Source organism: Oncorhynchus mykiss, chromosome 10 (assembly GCF_057628025.1).
Source record: "Oncorhynchus mykiss isolate SJ-2025 chromosome 10, ASM5762802v1, whole genome shotgun sequence".
NCBI classification, from domain to species: Eukaryota; Metazoa; Chordata; class Actinopteri; order Salmoniformes; family Salmonidae; genus Oncorhynchus; species Oncorhynchus mykiss.
Window position 1 is genome coordinate 34,051,953 of NC_143031.1, and position 22,953 is coordinate 34,074,905.

At 42.4% G+C, this 22,953-nt stretch overlaps 1 protein-coding gene across 3 annotated transcripts in view; it reads left to right on the forward strand.

The window, feature by feature from the left end:
* The window catches only part of dscama (DS cell adhesion molecule a), a 179,823-nt gene that overhangs the window by 115,601 nt on the left and 41,269 nt on the right, over positions 1-22,953 (forward strand). For 2 of the 3 annotated variants that reach the window (XM_090186395.1, XM_036990093.2), the window contains exons 4-10: positions 363-509; positions 716-994; positions 2,973-3,248; positions 7,949-8,245; positions 11,626-11,901; positions 13,654-13,932; positions 17,626-17,745. In XM_090186395.1, the coding sequence (XP_090042521.1) occupies positions 363-509; positions 716-994; positions 2,973-3,248; positions 7,949-8,245; positions 11,626-11,901; positions 13,654-13,932; positions 17,626-17,745 (1,674 nt within the window). The remainder of the gene's footprint in view (positions 1-362; positions 510-715; positions 995-2,972; positions 3,249-7,948; positions 8,246-11,625; positions 11,902-13,653; positions 13,933-17,625; positions 17,746-22,953) is intronic. The other variant, XM_090186396.1, reaches the window with a different exon arrangement.

Consider the following 22,953-nt stretch of genomic DNA (forward strand, 5'->3'; position numbering starts at 1 on the left):
ACCCACATGTATATATTACCTCAATTACCTCGACTAACCGGTGCCCCCGCACATTGACTCTGTACCGGTACCCCCAGTATATAGCCTCGCTATTGTTATTTTACTGCTGCTCTTGAATTATTTGTTACTTTATTTCTTTTTTGTGTGTTATATTCTTAACTGCATTGTTGGTTAAGGGCTTGTAAGTAAGCATTTCACTGTAAGGTCTACAACTGTTGTATTCGGCGCATGTGACAAATACAATTTGAATTGATTCCATTCTGGTGTGAATTTCAATTCAAAAGCAAAGCTACAGATGGTTGTACAGCATGTTTCTGTATGTACAGTATGTGTAACGATGTGATGTATGTTTTGTCTCGCAGCGCCTCGGTTCCTCAGCACCTCCACAGGAGCCCTGTACATCCTGGACGTGCAGAATGAGGATGGATTGTATAACTATAGGTGTATGACACGCCACCGCTACACGGGAGAGACCAGGCAGAGCAACAGTGCACGTCTCTTTTTGTCAGGTAAGCAGAGGGACATTACAGCTTGGATGCCTTTCTGTTGTGCAAGTCTGGGTGCCAATGTTTGCATGGAATACACTCTGAATATTGCTAGGTTTGACTAATGTTTCCCTTCACTCCTTCAATCTGAACCTGCTCCAAGCTAGTTAAAAGAGTATGGCTATTAAATATTGAATCCATCTCACCTTTGGCCATTGCTCCTCCCTCAGACCCCACTAATTCGGCGCCGGCCATCCTGGATGGCTTTGAGCGTCGCGAGGTTATGACATCACACCGGGTGGAGCTCCCATGCAAGGCATCTGGTCACCCGGCCCCCAAATTCCGCTGGCTGAAGGACAACCGACCGCTGGAGCCGGACAGCCGCTTCAGGCAGAGTGTGACGGGCCTGCTGATCGAGAGGGCCCAGCCCAGTGACACGGGAAGCTACGTGTGTGAGGTGTGGAACAGCTATGGCAATGCAGAGGTGGTGGGGAGGCTGCAGGTCAAAGGTCAGTAATAGACTGTGTGCAGCATGTTGTGCTAAATGTACAGTATGTTTGTTGTTACTGTGTATCTAAGACAGTGGTTCTTAACCTGGGTTCGATCGAACCCCAGGGGTTCGGTGAGTCAGTCTCAGGGGTTCGGCGGAGGTCAAGACACACATCCGATTCATATGATTCGTGATGACACGCTCCGCTTGGCCATCATTGGCTGCATGTGATCACGCTACATCGCTTGGCCTATCTGTGCTGCAGGGAATTTGGTGCGCTCAGTAGTTGACTTGTGACTGTCGTGATGGTACGTCTTGTGATTTCTTTCTTAATATTTTAATGCCTTCATACTTACTATGTCGAGCAAAAAAAGAAAGTGGTCGGACGAATATGTACAATACGGATTCACATGTATAACGGAACGTGATGGGAGTCAGCGTCCTAACTGCATGATTTGCAATGCCAAGTTGAGCAATTCTAGTCTAGCACCGGCAAAACTAAGAGAACACTTCCTTAAGCTGCATGGAGATGGAAAATACAAGAACACAACGCTCGCTGAATTCAAGGTGAAGAGAGCCAGATTAGATGAAAAGGCTACTCAGCCTGTTCTCGGCTTTGTACCCATCAACAAACTGATCCTCACAGCATCGTACGAAGTTGCTTACCTGATCGCAAAGCAGGGCAAACCACACACCATTGGTGAAACACTTATAAAACCAGCTGTGTTGAAGATGGCGAATATCATCACAAATTCCTATTTCAAATGACACCATCAGCGACAGAATAGAGGACATGAGCAACGACATCTTGGCTCAAGTAGTTGCAGATCTGATTTCAAGCCCGGCAAAATTCAGCCTTCAACTGGACGAGACCACAGACGTTTCCAATCTAAGCCAGCTTGCTGTATTTGTGCGCTATGTGAAAGACAATGTGATAAAGGACGATTTTTTATTTTGTAAGCCTCTTACAACAACAACTAAGGCAGCCGATGTGAAGAAACTTGTGGATGACTTCTTCAAAGACAACAATCTTTCGTGGGATATGGTTTCTGCAGTTTGTTCGGACGGAGCTCCAATCATGCTGGGAAGAAAGTCTGGTTTTGGTGCGCTAGTGAAAGCCGATGCACCACACATCATTGTTACGCATTGTATTCTGCACAGGCATGCGTTGGCAACAAAAACCTTGCCTCCAAAACTGGCAGAAGTATTAAAAATTGTAGTGGAATGCGTGAACTATGTGCGAACTAGTGCTCTGCGGCATTGCATCTTCAGTGAGCTGTGTAAAGAAATGGGCTCTGAATTCGAGGTACTTCTGTACCATTCTAACGTTCGGTGGTTATCCCGGGGACAGGTGCTGAATCGTGTTTTTGCCGTGCATGTGGAATTAGCCCTGTTTTTGCAAGAGCACCAACATTGCCATGCAGATTGCTTCAAAAATTCTGAGTACATTCTCATTTTAGCGTACATGGCTGATATCTTCGCAGCTCTCAATCATCTTAATCAAAAGATGCAGGGCGGTGGAGTCAACATCATCGAAGCGGAGGAAAACCTGAAGGCTTTTCAAAAAAGGCTACCGTTATGGAAACGACGAACAGAGAACAATAACTTCGCAAACTTTCCCCTGCTGGACGACTGTGTAAGTAAGATCGAAGATGTATCTGGAATCGGAGACATTTCTGTACCCACAGAACTGAAGCAAGCAATTGCCACGCACTTAGATTTTGTTCTTTGAACACAGTGATGTTGATGCACGCTTCATTTTGTGCACCAGTCAAATATATACCTGTTTTGAATTTGAAAAAATACTTTTATTTTTCCAATTAAGAAGGGTTCGGTGAATGCGCATATGAAACTGGTGGGGTTCAGTACCTCCAACAAGGTTAAGAACCACTGATCTAAGATTATGTTAGTCTTTGGAGTTTAAAATCCATTTCAGAGTTGATATGTATTTAGCTGACATAGAGAATGTCACATTGACATACGTGTAACTCTTCCAGAGCCGCTGAAGGCGGTGGTCAGCCCGAGGAAGGTGAAAGGCAGCGTGGGTAGCCAGGTGTCTCTGTCGTGCAGCGTGAGTGGCTCGGAGGAGTACGAGCTGTCCTGGTACCGGAATGGAGAGATCATCTACCCTGGAAACAGTGTCCGCATGACTGGAAACAACCGGGAGAACCTGGTCATGGCTGGGATGGCTAAGAGTGATGGAGGAGCCTACCAGTGCTTCGCCAGGAACGGCAAGATGTCCGCCCAGGACTTTGTCCAGGTCATCCTGGAAGGTCAGTACAATCAGTGGATGTCTGTGTGGTCAGGGAGTTATTTGATTACATATGAGTGATGTTACTGTGAATAACAGTAGGGAACATCTCTGAATGTGGGTTTTTGTGTTTGGGTATTTGGGTGTTTTTAGTGTATATGTGCGTGTGAGCGTTATGTGACCATGCATAGTGTTTGTGTGACTATGCAGAATGGGGGAACACCAACCATTGATTGTGTGTGTGTGTGTGTTAATGAGAGCTGCAGTAAAGCCCTGCCACAGCCCCTGTTATTAGATTATCAGAACAAGCCTCACATTGCTCACATCGCCTGTGCTCCGTTGCTGGGGAAACTGTCTCCCATTGCCATGGACCAGTATAAAGACGGTATTGATAATCTATAATAGGGAGGAGGAGGAACAATTTCAAAACCTCTCTCTACTCAGTTCTCTCGCTGGCCCACGTGTGAAATCCATACAGTATATGGAAATATACAGAATTAGCTTGAATGGACACTATGTGCTCATCATGATCCCCACACGGACATTTCAATATATTTAACTTCACGTAAAATATATTTCAAATACATGTACATTTGCATTTTTGCTAAAGTGCATGTAATGCCTGACAATTCCAGAAATGCATGGCTATGACATCTAGGGCTCTATTTTTACAAACCTAACGCAATGGTAAATCTAAGCACAGGTGGAAGCACAATAGGTTCAGGGGAGTGTAAAAAATATTTTTGCTATTTTCACTATCCCAATTATCGGCACACTTGCTGGCGTTGGTGCAGAAGGGCTGAGTTTTGATGAATAAACAAGTTGTGGGTGTGTCAAGTGTGTCAAGTCTTCATGGCAAAATATGTGCTTGCTTTAAGTTGTGCATTTATGATATTTTATGTATTTCCTTGGAATCAACTCCAATGTTAGTCTGTTATAGTTTGTTAAATTATTTTAATTTTTAACTAGGTAAGCCAGTTAAGAACACATTTTTATTTACAATGGCTGCCTACACCGGCCAAACCTGGACGACACTGGGCCAATTGTTTCGCCGCCCTACAGAACTTCTAATCATTGCCGGTTGTGATACAGCCTGGATTTGAACCAGGGTGTCTGTAGTGACGCTATCACTGAAATGCAGTGCCTTAGACCGTTGCGCCACTCAGGAGCCCAGAGTGAATGGAAACGGCTTACAGACACTAAATAACAAAATGAAGACCTATCTTTGCTAAATAAGTTCACTTGAACCCATTTGCAATTCATATTGTTCTAAGTAATTGCATAGCCTCAATAGCATTCACACCGATATAGGGGCTAGGCCTACTGTAAATTACATTATGGCTCAGCATTGGCATGCCAAACATTTTCAATAAGCAAGATTCAATTCATTATTGATAAGGCCTAAAGCGGGAACTGTAAGAACCGACGCTGGAGTTGAGAAGCATGTACAGAGAGTGAACATTTAATTTTGCACAGACGTAGAACAGGACAGGAACAGGGTCAGAACCAGGTAACACAATGACATATGACAATTAATGCAGAAGCGGGGAACAGACAGATATAGGGGAGGTAATGACACAGGTGATTGAGTCCAGGTGAGTCCAAATGATCGCTGATGCGCATGACGAGGGAAGCAGGTGTGCGTAATGATGGTGGCAGGAGTGCGTAATGCTGGGGAGCTTGGGGCTGTCGAACGCCAGAGGGGTATAGCGGGAGCAGGCGTGACAGGAACAAATAATAACATATATTTATTTGAAATAGGCTATGTCACACTTACAGGCACCATAATTTCTCCCTGTGGCCATATAATATTGAAACAACGAAGAGGATGGAGGGTTTTACACCTGCACCATGCTTCTACACCTGCATTGCTTGCTGTGTGGGGTTTTAGGCTGGGTTTCTGTACAGCACTTTGAGATATCAGCTGATGTACGAAGGGCTATATAAATAAATTTGATTTGATTTTACGGCTCATCCAAACTTTTCATTGTAGCTGGACAAAGATCCAATATACAGTGCATACGGAAAATATTCAGACCCCTTGACCTTTTACAGATTTTTTTTACGTTACAGCCTTATTCTAAAATTGATTAAATTAAAATGAAAAAAAAATACCTTATTTACGTAAGTATTCAGACCCTTTGCTACGTGACTCGAAAATGAGCTCAGGTGCATCCTGTTCCTGTTGATCATCCTTGAGATGTTTCTACAACTTGATTGGAGTCAACCTGTGGTAAATTAAATTGGTTGGACATGATTTGGAAAGGCACACACCTGTCTATATAAGGTCTCATAGTTGACAGTGCATGTCTGAGCAAAAACCAAGCCATGAGGTTGAAGGAATTGTCCGTAGCAGACAGGATTGTGTCGATGCACAGATCTGGTGAAGGGTAGAAAAACATTTCTGCAGCTTTGAAAGTCCCCAAGAACACAGTTGCCTCCATCACTAGGCTACCCTGGGGTGGCAGGGGGCGGCAGGGTAGCCTAGTGGTTAGAGAGTTGGACTAGTAACCAGAAGGTTGCAAGTTCAAATCCCCGAGCTGACAAGGTACAAATCTGTCGTTCTGCCCCTGAACAGGCAGTTAACCCACTGTTTCTAGGCCGTCATTGAAAATAAGAATTTGTTCTTAACTGACTTGCCTAGTTAAATAAAGATAAAATAAATAAATACTTAAATGGAAGGTTTGGAACCACCAAGACTCTTCCTAGAGCTGGCTGGCCGGCCAGCCAAACTGACCAATCAGGGGAGAAGGGCTCCAGAGAACTTTCCAGGAGGACAACTATCTCTGCAGCACTCCACCAATCAGGCTTTTATGTTAGTGGCCAGACGGAAGCCACTCCTCAGTAAAAAAGTAGCCCACTTGGAGTTTGTCAAAAGGCACCTAAAGGACTCTCAGACCATGAGATTCTCTGGTCTGATGAAACCGAGATTGAACTCTTTGTCACGTCTGGAGGAAACCTGGTACCATCCCTACGGTGAAGTATGATGGTGGCAGCATCAGGCTGTGGGGATGTTTTTCAGCGGCAGAGACTGGGAGACTAGTCAGGATTGAGGGAAAGATGAACAGAGCAAATTACAGAGATACTTGATGAAAACCTGCTCCAGAACGCTCAGGACCTCGGACTAGTTCACCTTCCAACAGAACAAAGACCCTAAGTACACAGCCAAGACAACTCAGGAGTGGCTTCGGGACTGAATGTCTTTCAGTGGCACAGCCAGACCCGGACTTGAACCTGATCTAACATCTCTGGAGAGACCTGCAAATAGCTGTGCAGCAAAGCTCCGCTTCCTCTCAAGCGCTGTCAGGTTGGATCTGCAGAGGATGGGAGAAACTCCCCAAATACAGGTGTGCCAAGCTTCATACCCAAGACTTGAGGCTGTAATCGCTGCCAAAGGTGTTTCAACAAAGTACTGAGTAAAGGGTCTGAATACTTATGTAAATGTTACACTTCAGTTTTTTATGTTTAATAAATGTGCAAAAAAAAATCTAAAAACCTGTTTTTGATTTGTCATTATGGAATATAGTGTGCAGATTGAGGAAAACAAACAATTTAAGTCATTTTAGAATAAGGCTGTAACAAAATGTGGGAAAAGTGAAGGGGTCTGAACTTTCTGAATGCACTGTAAATGCATTTAAATGCATTTGAGTGCTTTAGGTATGCTTTTGGCATGTGTTAAGTACAATAAAATCAATTTGGACAAAATGTATTGTAGCTGCGGCCACCTGTGGATCTGGAGGTGTGGCTTGTTGGAGGCATGGCCTTGAGTGAGTTTTCGTTAGGCCACCCATCTAAGAAAGTGTCATGTCAGTTCATGTCTTATCTTGTACCTTGTTATTAAAGGTTTAGCTTGTACACTACCAGTTCTGTAGTCTTAATGAGACTGACATACACAAAGTGTACAAAATATTGGGGATACCTTCCTAATATTGAGTTGCGCCCCCTTTTGCCGTCAGAACAGCCTCAATTTCTTGGGGCATGGACTTTACGAGGTGTCGAAAGCGTTCCAAAGGGATGCTGGCCCATGTTGACTCCAATGCTTCCAACAGTACTGTCAAGTTGGCTGGATGTCCTTTATGTGGTAGACTGTTCTTGATACACACAGTACCAAGTCCTGGTACCCCTGGTTGGGAACCACTGTACTAGAAGAAAAACCTTTAGCTCTAATCCACCTCCCATCTACTAGAACGTACACCTTTAGCTCTTACCCAACTCCCATCTACCAGAAGAAAAACCTTTAGCGCTAATCCACCTCCCATCTACTAGAACATACACCTTTAGCTCTAACCCATCTCCCATCTACTATAACACCTTGAGCTCTAACCCACCTCCCATCTACTAGAAGAAACACCTTTAGCTCTAACCCACCTCCCATCTACTAGAAGAAACACCTTTAGCTCTAACCCACCTCCCATCTACTAGAAGAAACACCTTTAGCTCTAACCCACCTCCCATCTACTAGAAGAAACACCTTTAGCTCTAACCCACCTCCCATCTACTAGAAGAAACACCTTTAGCTCTAACCCACCTCCCATCTACTAGAAGAAACACCTTTAGCCCTAACCCACCTCCCATCTACTAGAAGAAACACCTTTAGCTCTAACCCACCTCCCATCTACTAGAAGAAACACCTTTAGTTCTAACCCACCTCCCATCTACTAGAAGAAACACCTTTAGCGCTAACCCATCTCCCATATTGTCTCCCTCTCCACTTCTCTCCAGATGGCACGCCCAAGATCATCTCCTCCTTCAGTGAGAAAGTGTTTGGAACCAACGAGTTTGTTTCACTGTTCTGCACGGTGAAAGGCACTCCGGAGCCCAGGGTGACGTGGACGCTGGACGACGAGCCGGTGATCAGGGACTCCCGCCACCGCATCGGCCACTACACCAGCCAGGAGGGCCATGTGGTCAGCCACCTGAACATAAGCCAGACCACGGGGCCGGACGGGGGTGTCTACCGGTGCATCTGCAACAATTCGGCCGGGGCGGTCTCCTACCAGGCGCGAATAAACGTAAGAGGTGCTTGTCAGATCAGCTCCTCCAAAACAATTACATTTTACACATGTTTATGAATTAATTTGTTGTTGTTTTTCCTGATCCATGTTTTATTTTGCTAAGCTCCTTTGAGTGTGGCAGAATAACCTCTTTTGAGCTCTTTCCAGGGTCTCTATGTTGGTTGTGTGTGTGTTTTCTGTGTGTGCTGTGTTAGTTGTGCACCATTTGCTTATTTCTTTCCTTCTTGTATTGTTTACGTATGTCATCACAAAGAGGTTTACGTGTGTCTGCGTTTGTGTACTTGTGTGTCTTTGTCTGGGTGTGTGTTGATGTGTGTTCTATCTGGTCTGTTTCCCCCATCTGTCGTCCTGTCTGTGTCGATGTGGGTCTCTTTGTGTCAACTAGTTCCTCTGTCTTTTCCCCTTTTGCTTTCATTTCCTATTCAGAACATGGCAAATTATCCTAGGGGCTCGTATAGTGCTGCGATCATCACTCTCTGCTGTCAGGGCATTAGAGACGTTACCGCTATCTAACACCCGCTGATGGCTTGATATTGGGACACCATTAAGTTGATTTACACTTGCACTAGCATATGACTGAGGAGCAATCTACACTCAGCAGGGAGGTGCCAAGCAGCTTTAAAGCCAGCTACTGTAGGACTGACTGTCACCATGGTTTCTGGGGGTCTATCTAGAGACTCCAGGCCCTCCATCCTCTACTTAATGCTAATTCCTAACAGAGGAGGATAGGCCTATGGCCTGTGTTACAGATTGAATAACTCCTTTTGATGGTTTGCCCCATGGAAAGTAGAGTTGTCACAATACCAGTATCGCGATATTCAGAGGCATCGTGGCAAGGAAACAAAACATGAAGGAAAACAGTCTTAATGTTGGAAACAAGCAACCTTATGTTGTCAACTAGAATCATGTTTATTTTCCAGGCTACAGCACACACTATTTTACATAGAGTAGGTTTTTTAAAGGACCAAAGAGTTTAGTCTGCTTTGTGTTTTCCTTTTTGCCATGGAAAATCAGTTTTCAATTTGTTTAATTTGACCTTTATTTAACTAGGCAAGTCAGTTTAGAACAAATTCTTATAATTATTAGGTATCCTAGTAACTCGATACTGGTATCATGACAACCCTACTGGAAATCACCATGTTGCAGCTTTAGCTTGGGCTTAGTGAAGGGATGTTAAAGTCTCCAGGTCAGCAGGCTAGCTAGCCTAGCGCAGAACACAGCACTGAATGCAGCCAAGCATAGAAGATAAATCTCCACAGGTGCCATTGTGGAGATAGTGTAATGACTGTTTCTCGCATCGTTGGCTCCTTAATCGTGCTAAAGAGAGTAGCAGCATGGATGCCTGTGCAATGCACTAGAGGTGCACACCACCACATAGTTAAACTGTCTTCTATTCGACAGTGCCTTCAAAGTATTCACACCACTTGACATTTTCCACATTTTGTTGTGTTACAGCCTTAATTTAAAATGGATTACATTGTTGTTGTTTTTGCCTACCCACAATACCCCATAATGTCAAAGTGGAATTATGTTTTAAAAATGTATACAAATTGATAAGAAATGAAGAGCTGAAATGTCTTGAGTCAATAAGTATTCAATCCATTTGTTACGGCAAGCCTAAACAAGTTCAGGAGTAAAAATGTGCTGAACAAGTCACATAACAAGTTGCATGGACTCACTCTGTGTACAATAATAGTGTTTAACGTGATTTTTGAATGACAACCTCATCTCTATACCCCACACATACAATAATCTCTAAGGCCCCTCAGTTGTGCAGATTTAACCACAAAGACCAGGGACGATTTATAATGCTTCATAAAGAAGGGCGGGCACCTATTGGCAGATGGGTAAAAAAAACAAACACATTGAATATCCATTTGAGCATGTGGAAGTTATGAATTTCTCTTTGGATGGTGTATCAATACACCCAATCACTACAAAGGTGCAGGTGTCCTTCCTAACTCATTTGCTGGCAGTAGCAGTGCGTGGGTAAAATAACTGGGAAAACCAAGCCGAAAAACAATGGCCATATTACAACCAGTCTTGTGATAATTGAAGACGCATGACTTGACCTTTGCCTCTCCTGAGCTCATTGGGGAGTTGCAAGGATGAGACAAGATTGTAATTGGATATCACGGAATTGGGGAGAATTTATTTATTTATTTCAAAAGCTTGAAGAGTTTTGAAAATAATAATGGGCAAATGTTGCACAATCCAGGTGTGGAAAGCTCTTTGAGACTTAGCCAAAAATACTCACAGCTGTAATCATTTGCGAAGGTGACTCTAACATGTATTGACTCTTGAATACTTATCTAATCAAGATATATAAGTGTATGATTTTCATAAATGTTTTACAAATGTTAGAATTTCTAGATCGTTAAGATAAAATTACAATTAAATCCATTTTAATCCCACTTTGTAACAACAAAATGTGGAAAAAGTCAAGGGGTGTAAATACTTTCTGAAGGCACTGTATCGAGCTACAGTATCCAACTGTAGATTAGTACAGTGTTTCCCCACCCTGGTCCTCAAGTACCCCCAACAGTACACATTTTTATTGAAATGCTGGACAAGTACACCTGATTCAACTTGTCAACTAATCATCAGGTCCTCATTGAGCTGAATGAAGTGTGTTTGTCCAGGGCTACAACACAAATGTGTGCTGTTGCGGGTACTGGAAGACCAGGGTTGGGAAACACTGATCTACAGTATGTCAAATATACTTATAGTCAGTCAGTATCCCTGATAGGGGCTGTATTATGGAGTCATATTTGTTATATATGCTGTGGGTTTTCCAGCAGTGTGAAAGAGAGAGCAGGGGGAACATGAGTAATAGTTTTGATAATAGGTTCATGAGTGGGAGCATTGTCTAATGCTTGTCAAACGCAATCATGGCTGGCGTCTAGCAGGTGCTAGAACAGTATAATAATATTCACTTCACCTCAGAGAGATTAAAATTGGAAGGTAGGTAAACCCCCTCTGGAACACTCAGCTATGGATAGGTCCCAGGACGAGGTGATTTTATATTGCTATTATTCCATAAGACTATTATAGGAAATAAATGGCAAGCATTTACATAAATGAGTACTGCTTTATAATAGAGAAGTATTTATTTTTGTAAATAGTTTTTTTAATGTACATTCTTGCTCTTTATTTACTAATTACAGGGAAAAGAGGTGTTTATATTATACTAATCTATTATCCACAGTAAGATATTGTTTTAATATGTTACAATCCCCAGTAAATGTTTCCTTTGTCTTTCAGAATGAATCACTGTCTGTATCCATGGTTTTTGACACATCAACATCTCACACTTCTAAAGTTTCACATTTCTTAGCCTCAAAATCATTTTAAGAGAGGTATTTCTCTTCTGTCTCCTTTAAGGGCCTGCCAGCATACGACCAATGAAAAATCTCACTGCCATTGCTGGGCGGGACATGTATATCCACTGCCGCGTCATTGGCTACCCGTACTACTCCATCAAGTGGCACAAGGATGCCAACCTGCTCCCCTATAACCACCGACAGCGGGCGTTTGAGAACAATGGCACGCTAAAGCTGTATGATGTACAGAAGGATGTGGATGAGGGAGAGTACACGTGTAGCGTGCTGGTCTCACCTTCGCTCTCCACCAGCCAAAGTGTGCACATCAGTGTGAAAGGTACAGTACGCACTCAAACCTGGTATCACTCTGCCATACTCAGTTAATAAACATATAACGTAGGGCTCCAAGACCTAGAGCTACAGTACCAGTCAAAAGTTTGGACACACCTACTCATTCCATTGTTTTAATAAATGTATACTATTTACTACATCGTAGAAAAATAGTGAAGACATCAAACTATGAAATAACACTGTATATTTTATATTTGAGATTCTTCAAAGTAGCCACCCTTTGCCTTGATGTCAGCTTTGCACACTCATGGCATTCTCTCAACCAACTTCATGAGGTAGTCACCTGGAATGCATTTCAATTAACAGGTGTGCCTTGCGTTTCAGTTGTGTTGTGACAAGGTAGGGGTGGTATACAGAAGATAGCCCTATTTGGAAGAAGATGAAGTTCATATTATGGCTAGAACAGCTCAAATAAGCAAAGACAAATGACAGTCCGTCATTTCTTTAAGACATGAATGTCAGTCAATCCGGAAAATTTGCAGTGCAGTTGCAAAAACCATCAAGCGCTCTGATGAAACTGGCTTTCATGAGGACCGCCACAGGAAAGGAAGACCCAGAGTAACCTCTGCTGCAGAGGATAAGTTCATTAAAGTTAACTGCACCTCAGATTGCAGGCCAAATAAATGCTTCACAGAGTTCAATTAACAGACACATCTCAACATCTACTGTTCAGAAGAGACTGCGTGAATCTTCATGGGCCTTCATGGTCAAATTGCTGCAAGGAAAGCGCTACTAAAGGATACCAATAAGAAGAGACTCGCATGGGCCAAGCTCCCGAGTGGCGCAGCGGTCTAAGGCACTGCTTTTCAGTGCTAGAGGCGTCACTACAGACCCTGGTTTGATCCTGGACTGTGTCACATCTGGCTGTGATCGGGAGTCCCATAGGGTGGTGCACAATTGGTCCAGCACCGTCTGGGTTAGCGGAGGGTTTGGCCGGGGTAAGCTGTCATTGTAAAATAAGAATCTGTTCTTAGAAAAAAAAGGAAATCTGTCCTTTGGTCGGATGAGTACAAATGTGAGATTTGACGTGTTTTTGTGAGACACAGAGTAAGTGAACGGATGATGTCCATATGTGTGGTTCCCACTGTGAAGCATGGAGGAAAAGGTATGATGGTGTCACAGTGCTGGTGACACTGGTGATTTACACGTTAACGAGTGTGCAAGGCAGGGGGAATCACACTGGCTACGGTCCTAGACAAAGCTGGGAACACTGTCATTCCCACTCTGCCTAATTTGCCTCTTGGCTGCTTAGCATTCCGAGGCTGAGGAGAGGAGAGGGAATCCTCAGGAGCCCATTATGCCTACTTTGTTGTGAATTAAATAAGCGCTGAAGTGCTGCTTATTCCAATGTTATTTTAAATCATTAATTCTCCAAAGCATCTGTTTCTCACGATGTCTACAGTGTCCCCAGAGAGGGAGAGGGAGAGCACATCCATGCTCATGCAGTCAGGCATATTCGTGTTATTTCAGTGAGAATTCTGCCTCCCCACAATGGGAAATATAATCAGTTTCTCTCTCTCTCACTTGCATCTCCACTGTGTTAAAACATGCTATTAATAAGGTGATGGACTGAATGGGATGATGGTTGATTAGGGACATCTTTTCACAGGGGTTTCACAGGATGATACCTGCTAAACTTACAATGGTGCATAAATAGAACTAACTGAGTTGAATCCTTGCTTTTAGAGACATAAATAAATATGCTTGCTTTAACTCAACCCCTCTCTTTCTCCCGTAGTTCCTCCCACCATCCATCCCTTCGAGTTCCCTCGTTTCTCCATCGGCCAGCGTGTGTTCATTCCGTGTGTGGTGATGTCAGGTGACCAGCCTGTCTTCATCACATGGCAGAAGGACGGTCAGCCAATCCCGGCCAGCCTGAGTGTAACCATTGACAACATAGACTTCACCAGCTCCCTGCGTATCTCCAACCTGTCTCTCCTGCACAATGGCAACTACACTTGCATTGCACGCAACCAGGCCGCCATCGTGGAACACCAGAGTCAGCTAATTGTCAGGGGTGAGTGAGGAGGGGAGGGAGAAAGGGGGAAGGTGGGGTGGGCGGGGTGGAGAAGGGTGAATAGGGGAGAGAGGGAGGGTGGGGATGGGGAAAAGGGGTGAGAGGGCTTGACCCTACTCAAAGATATGAGTCTAGAAGGTATTTGGCAGTTTTGCAAGTATTTTGCTAGATACAACTCTCTTCATATGTTCCCCTACAGTTGGAGTGAATCCAAATCAACCTACCACTAGGCCTATACAGTATGTTGGGTATAGCACAGGAAAACCTGGCAAAACTATATGCTTAAACAAAATATAACCCTAACATGCTGACCAGACCGCACGAACGTGTGCGAACGAGTGCGTCCACGTGCGCTATCTCACGCAAGTTGATTTTGTCCACCCACACCAGTAGCGATTAGGACACGCAGGTTGAAATATCAAAACAAGCTCTGAACCAATTATATTAATTTGCTGTTGCTAGCTAATTTGTCCTGGGATATAAACATTGGGTTGTTATTTTACCTGAAATTCACAAGGTCCTTTACTTAGACAATTAATCCACAGATAAAACAGTAAAACCACATTTGTTTCTAGTCATCTCTCCTCCTTCCTTCAAGCTGCTTCTTCTTCTTTGGACTTCATATGGCGGTTGGCAAACTACTTTAAGGTGCGTTACCACAACTGACTGGAGGGTGGACCTCAGTTAATCTTTTAATCACCCATGTGGGTATATGCTCCTAAAAATCTATGAGGAGATGGCATTGGGTGTATGCTCCTAAAAAACAATGAGGATATTGAATAGAATGTAATAGAATAGAATACAACTTTATTGTCCATCCAGGATGGACATTTTTCTTCGACATCACCTTCATTAAAATAATCACATACATTCTCACAACATACACATTTAAACCATCATGTTGCATAAACTAAAAACATAGAAGACAGTAATACATTCATGCACTAGATACAGTCGAAGTCGGAAGTTTACATCAACTTAGGTTGTCAATAAACTTGTTTTTCAACCACTCCAAACATTTCTTGTTAACAAACTATAGTTTTGGCAAGTCAGTTAGGACGTTTACTTTGTGCATGATACAAGTAATATTTCCAACAATTGTTTACAGACAGATTATTTCACTTCCCATTCATTCACGGTATCACAATTCCAGTGGGTCAGAAGTTTACATACACTAAGTTGACTGTGCCTTTTAACAGCTTGGAAAATTCCAGAAAATGATGTCATGGCTTTAGAAGCTTCTGATAGGCGAATTGACATCATTTGAGTCAATTGGAGGTGTACCTGTGGATGTATTTCAAGGCCTACCTTCAAACTCAGTGCCTCTTTGCTTGACATCATGGGAAAATCAAAAGAAATCAGCCAAGACCTCAAAAAACTAAAACGGTATACCTCCACAAGTCTAGTTCATCCTTGGGAGCAATTTCCAAATGCCTGAAGGTACCACGTTCATCTGTACAAACAATAGTACGCAAGTATAAACACCATGGGACCACGCAGCCGTCATACAGCTCAGGAAGGAGACGCGTTCTGTCTCCTAGAGATGAACGTACTTTGGTGCGAAAAGTGCAAATCAATCCCAGAACAACAGCAAAGGACCTCATGAAGATGCTGGAGGAAACCAGTACAAAAGTATCTGTATCCACAGTAAAACAAGTCCTATATCGACATAACCTGAAAGTCCGCTCAGCAAGGTAGAAGCCATTGCTCCAAAACCGCCATAAAAAGCTAGACTACGGTTTGCAACTGCACATGGGGACAAAGATCGTACTTTTGGAGAAATGTCCTCTCGTCTGATGAAACAAAAATGGAACTGTTTGGTCATAATGACCATCGTTATGTTTGGAGGAAAAAGGGGGAGACTTGCAAGCCGAAGAACACCATCCCAACCGTGAAACACGGGGGTGGCAGCATCATGTTGTGGGGGTGCTTTGCTGCAGGAGGGACTGGTGCACTTCACAAACTAGATGGCTTCATGAGGAAAGAAAATTACGTAGATATATTGAAGCAACATCTCAAGACATCAGTCAGGAAGTTAAAGCTTGGTTGCAAATTGATCTTGCAAATGGACAATGACCCCTAGCATACTTCCAAAGTTGTGGCAAAATAGCTTAAGGACAACAAAGTCAAGGTATTGGAGTGGCTGTCCCAAAGCCCTGACCTCAATCCTATAGAAAATGTGTGGGTAGAACTGAAAAAGCATGTGTGAGCAAGGAGGTCTACATACCTGACTCAGTTACACCAGCTCTGTCAGGAGGAATGGGCCAAAATTCACCCAACTTACTGTGGGAAGCTTGTGGAAGGCTACCTGAAACGTTTGACCCAAGTTAAACAATTTAAAGTCAATGCTACCAATTACTAACTGAGTGTATGTAAACTTCTGACCCACTGGGAATGTGATGAAAGACTTAAAAGCTGAAATAAATCATTATTTCTACTACGATTCTGACATTTCACATTCTTAAAATAAAGTGGGGATCCTAACTGACCTAAAACAGGGAATTTTTACTAGGATTACATTTCAGGAATTGTGAAAAACTGAGTTTAAATGTATTTGGCAAAGGTGTATGTAAACTCCCGACGTCAACTGTATACCGATACAATTTACTTTGCATTTAGTAGTCCAACAGCACAAGGAACGAATTCATGTTTGAACATGTTCTTCTTGGTCATGGGCATTCTGAAGTGCCGGCCAGAGGGAAGCCTCTCAATCTGAGGGTGTAGAGGGTCGGAGGGGTTGCCAATGACAGTCAGTGCCTTCTTTTTGGTTGCCTTGTGGAACAGAATGTTCAAATGTGCCTGTGGTCGACCAATTACTATGCTGGCTGTGTTTACTATTCTGGTCAGTTTGTTTTTCCTCCTCATGCTCAGATTACCAGACTGTCATATTGAACGTGAGGATGCTCTCCACCAAGCTGCTGTACACCCTCTCCAGAACATCCTGGCTGACCCCAAACACCTTTAAGGCAGGACTTGCAGCGCGTTAAGCATCAGAAATAGAACCAAATTCTATTTTAGCACCAGGCTACGCTGATGCGCATGAGCAGTGTGGGTGCAATGATTGAATAACATGTATGTGATAATTTTGCAACACTCGAGCACGCAACGCTTTTGCTCTGGTCAGCATGTAAACCCAATATCAGCGATTACCGTAATTGTATTTTAATGTTGTGATGTGAGATGCCACTTATTCCACTACTGAAGGCTAATATGCATGGTTGGGGTTAATTCCATTTAAATTCCAGTCAATTCACAAAGGAAACTGAAATTCCAATTATCTTCGATGCTTTTCAATGTGGAACAAATTTGAATTTGAATATTGGTTACTTTATGAATTGACTGGAATTGAAATGGAATGGACCCCAACCCTGCTAATATGCTAATCTACGTTAGCATTGGCTCCTTTTGTTTTTCTTACACTTAGTGTGAAAATATATCATTTCTAATTTCCACTATTTAAGCCACAAGGTATTACAAACTCAAACTAAAACACCATAACAGTATAACCAGTGTTACCCCAGGCTGCATCACATCCGGCCGTGATTGGGAGTCCCATAGGGAGGTAGACAATTGGCCCAACGTCATCTGGGTTTGCCGTCATTGTAAATAAGAATTTGTTCTTTAACTGACTTGCCTAGTTAAATAAAGGTATACAATAATCAATGACCTTTTTTCTGTTCCTCTCCTAACCAGTCCCTCCCAAATTTGTGGTGCAGCCCAAGGACCAGGATGGCATCTATGGGAAAGCTGTGATCCTCAACTGCTCTGCAGAGGGATACCCCGTCCCTACCATAGTGTGGAAGTATTCCAAAGGTAAATAGCACCACAATATACACTGAGTGTACAAAACATTAGGAACACCTTCCTAATATTGAGTTGCACTCCCTTTTGCCCTCAAAACATCCTCAATTCGTCAGGGCATGGACTCTATAAGGTGTCAATGTGTACCATAGAGGCACATAAGTTAGTTCAAATAAAAACTAAAATAAATGGAGGAACTTATTCCAGAAAAATCTAATTTATATATATTATACAAGTAAAGCGAACTGGATGGAATATCGGAAAAAATGCAACAAATAATTTTTTAATCTTCAACATAGAAATTCTACCAGACATTATTGACTGGAACTTGTTACAAATGACACCCATGATTCATCAAACCATATTTTGAAAGAGGAAGCAAAGTACTTAAAGCATATGTTTCAGTTTCAGTCTCCTCCATCTCCACTAACCGAAGTTAATTGTATGGATTATTTTTCTATTAATAATGTACAATTAACAGCTGTGCAGAAAGACTCATGTGAAAGCCAAATTACAGAGGAGGAATGTCTTGATGCAATTAAAGCCTTTAAGTCCGGAAAACTCCAGGGCTGGATGGCATATCAGTGGAGGTATACAAAACATTTTTTGAAATACTCAGAGGACCGTTATTAGCGTGTAGCACACCTATAAAAGTGGTAGATTATCAGATACTCGACAAGAAGGCCTGATTTCATTATATATATATATATATATATATTACCTTTATTTAACTAGGCAAGTCAGTTAACAAATTCTTATTTTCAATGACAGCCTAGGAACAGTGTGTTAACTGCCTTGTTCAGAGGCAGAACAACAGATTTTTACCTTGTCAGCTCAGGGATTCAATCTCGCATCCTTTCAGTTACTAGTCTAACGCTCTAACCAATAGGCTACCTGCTGCTATTACTGAAACAGTATCCAAGTGGTAAATATGAAGACCCAGTCCATTGAAAAAAGTGGAGTCCCCTTCCACTTCAGTGTTGTGATGCAAAAATTCAAGCAAAATGCATAGAATTAAAAAGGTATTGTCGAATATTATTCATCCTATTCAGACAGGTTTTTTACATGGACGATATCTTGGAGATAATATAGGACAGGTACTGGAAACAATAGAACACTATGAACATCTGGGAAATCAGGCCTGGTATTCATAGCTGACTTTGAAAAGGCTTTTGATTAAGTACGACTGGAATTGATATATATAAATGCCTGGAATATTTCAATTTTGGAGAATCTCTTATAAAATGGGTTAAAGTTATGTATAGTAACCCTATGTGTAAAATAGTAAATAATGGCTACTTCTCGCAAAGTTTTAAACTGTTAAGAGGAGTAAAACAAGGTTGTCCACTATCTGTGTATCTATTTATTATGGCCATGAAATGTTAGCTATTAAAATCTGATCCAACAATAATATCAAGGGGTTGGAAATCCAGAGCTTAAAAACAAAGAAGTCATTGTACGCTGATAATTCATGTTTTCTTTTAAATCCACAACTTGGATCCCTCCACAGCCTCATAGAGGATGTAGATACTTTTCCTAACCTCTCTGAATTACAACCAAATTGTGTTCTATATTACATATGGGATCACAAAAAAAAATACAACTTTTACATTACCGTGTAGTTTACCAATAAAATGGTCTGACGGTGATGTGGACATACTCGGTATACATTTCCCGAAATAAATGATCTCACTTCAATACATTTTAATAGAAAGTTAGCAAAAATAGATAAGATCTTGCTACCATGGAAAGGTAAATATATATTTGTGGGAAAATCACCCTGATTAACTCTTTAGTCATATCCCAGTTTACATATTAGCTTATGGTCTTGCCAGTTTTTTTCAATTATATGAGGAAAACATATTCAATTGTATTTAGAACAGCAAGCCAGACATAATTAAGCGGTCCTATTTAAATAATGAATATGTATTCCGAGGGCAGAAATCATTAAATATTAAAGCATTAAACCTCTCACTAAAGGCATCAGTCATACAGAAGTTCTACTTAAAACTGGTTCTATAGCAGATTAGTAAAACTGTCTCACCTCATGTTCAAGAATAGCCCTTTCCCTTTATTCAGATTACAACCTCTCACTTTCGGTTATTTGAAAATGAAATCATCTCCAAAATATTAATATTTTAAACAAGCCATAGAAAGGTTGCAATTTCAGTTGAATCCACCATAAGAGAAAGAACAAATAATACAACATAAATTGTGGTTAACATCACTAGGGTAGGGGGGGCAGCATTCAGAATTTTGGATGAAAAGTGTGCCCAAATTAAACTGCCTGATACTCAGGCACAGAAGATAGGATATGCATATGCATATGCATAATTAGTATATTTGGATAGAAAACACTCTAAAGTTTCCAAAACTGTTAAAATAATGTCTGTGAGTATAACAGAACTGATATGGCAGGCGAAAACCCGAGGAAAATCCAACCAGGAAGTACTATTATTTTGAAAGGCTGTTTTTCCATTGAAAGCCTATCCATCATACAAAGACTAAGGACCCAGTTCACGAGTTATATGGCTTCCTCTACATGTGGCCAGTCTTGTTTCAGGCTTTTGCTCTTAAAATCTTATCGAACAAAACAAACATTTATTGTCTAACATGAAGACCTGGGAGTGCCACCAGATGAAGATCATCAAAGGTAGGTGATTCATTTTAATGCTATTTCTGACTTTTGTGACACTCTCCTTGGCGGGGAAATAACTGTATGGGTTTCTGTGGCTAGGTGCCGACCTAACATAATTGCAGTGTGCTTTCTCCGTAAAGCCTTTTTGAAATCAGACAGCGGTTGCATTAAGGAGAAGTTTATCTTTATTCGTATGTTTAACACTTGTATCGTTTATCAATGTTTATGATGAGTATTTCTGTAATTTGATGTGGCTCTCTGCACTTTCACCGGATGTTTGTTTGAGGCAAATGCATTTCTGACCATAACGCGCCAATGTAAACTGAGATTTTTGGATATACAGTAAATATGAGCTTTATCGAACAAAACATACATGTATTGTGTAACATGAAGTCCTATGAGTGCAATGTGATGAAGATCATCAAAGGTTAGTGATACATTTTTATCTCTATTTTTGCTTTTTGTGACTCCTCTCTTTGGCTGGAAAAATGGCTGTATGGTTTTCTGTGACTAGGTGTTGACCTAACATAATCGCATGGTGTGCTTTCGCAGTAAAGTCTTTTTGTAATCGGAAACTGTGGTTGGATTTACAAGAAGTCTGTCTTTAAAATGGTGGATAATACTTGTATGTTTGAGGAATTTTAATTATGGGATTTCTGTTGTTTTGAATTTGGCGCCCTGCAATTTCACTGGCTGTTGTCGAGGTGGGACGCTAGCGTCTTGTACCAGAGAGGTTAAACTCAAATATAGTAATTGATTAAAAGAACATTCTTTTTAGAAATGTTATAGAATTTAATATAATCTTTGCAAATTATATCTTAAGTAAACTCAGCAAAAAAAGAAACATCCTCTCACTGTTAACTGCGTTTATTTTCAACAAACTTAACATGTTGTGGTATCCCAGGAGGTCTATCCCAGGGGATGGTAATAGAGGGGAGGTACGTGAGGCGATGATGGCTCCCTCTGCTGGGAATACGGGAGCTGGGCACCCTGACATGAACAGCTCTAAGTGAAGGTAATTAGAGAAAAGTGCCAACCAGCCGTGGAGGCCAAATAAAAGATGCACAGTGGCACACCGCGAGAGAGAACTGGGAGAGACCGACACCAAGCCACAGTAGAGAAGAAGGACCGAGCCAAACCTAAGTGATTTTCTTTGTTATGTTTATTTTCTGTCATAGTAAAGTTGTTTTTGCAGACTAAAACCTCCCTGTCTCTGTGTCAATCTCTGCATGCTCAATCCAACACCCCACGGTTTACCACAATGTGTAAATATTTGTATGAACATAACAAGATTCAACAACTGAGACATAAGCTGAACAACTTCCACAGACATGTGGCTAACATAAATTGAATAATTTTTTCAATTTTTTTTATTTTACCTTTATTTAACCAGTCAGTTAAGAACAAATTCTTATTTTCAATGACGGCCTGACGAACAGTGGGTTAACTGCCTGTTCAGGGGCAGAACGACAGATTTGTACCTTGTCAGCTCGGGGGTTTGAACTCGCAACCTTCCGGTTACTAGTCCAACGCTCTAACCACTAGGCTACCCTGCCGCCCCAATGTGTCCCTGATCAAAGGGGGGTTCATAATCAAAGTCAGTATCTGGTGTGGCCATCAGTTGCATTAAATACTGCAGTGCATCTCCTCCTCATGGACTGCACCAGATTTGCCAGTTCTTGCTGTGAGATGTGTCCCCACTCTTCCTCCAAGGCACCTGCAAGTTCCCGGACATTTCTGGGGCGAATGGCCCTAGCACTCACCCTCCAATCCAACAGATCCCAGACGTGCTCAATGGGATTGAATTTCGGCTCTTCGCTGGCCATGGCAGAATACTGACATTCCTGTCTTGAAGGAAATCACGCACAGAATGAGCAGTATGGCTGGTGGCATTGTCATGCTGAAGGGTCATGCCAGGATGAACCTGCAGGAAGGGTACCACATGAGGGAGGAGGATGTCTTCCTTGTAACACACAGCGTTGAGATTGCCTGCAATGACAACAAGCTCAGTCCGATGATGCTGTGACACACCGTCTCAGACCATGACGGACCATCCACCCCGTCCCGTTTAAGAGTACAGGCCGCGGTGAAACACTCGATGAATGCGAATCCGACCATCACCCCTGGTGAGACAAAACTGCGACTTGTCAGTGAAGAGCACTTTTTGCCAGTCCTGTCTGGTCCAGCAGCGGTGGGTTTGTGCCCATAGGTGACATTGTTGCCGGTGATGTCTGGTGAGAACCTACATGCCCTCAGTCCACACTCTCTCAGTCTATTGCGGACAGTCTGAGCACTGATGGAGGCATTGTGCGTTCCTGGCGTAACTCGGGCAGTTGTTGTTTCCATCCTGTACCTGTCCTACAGGTGTGATGTTCGGATGTACCGATCCTGTGCAGGTGTTGTTACACGTGGTCTGGCACTGCGAGGACGATCAGCTGTCCTTCCTGTCTCCCTGTAGCGCTGTCTTAGGCGTCTCACAGTACGGAGATTTCAATTTATTGCCCTGGCCACATCTGCAGTCCTTATGCCTCCTTGCAGCATGCCTAAGGCATGTTCACGCAGATGAGCAGGGACCCTGGGCA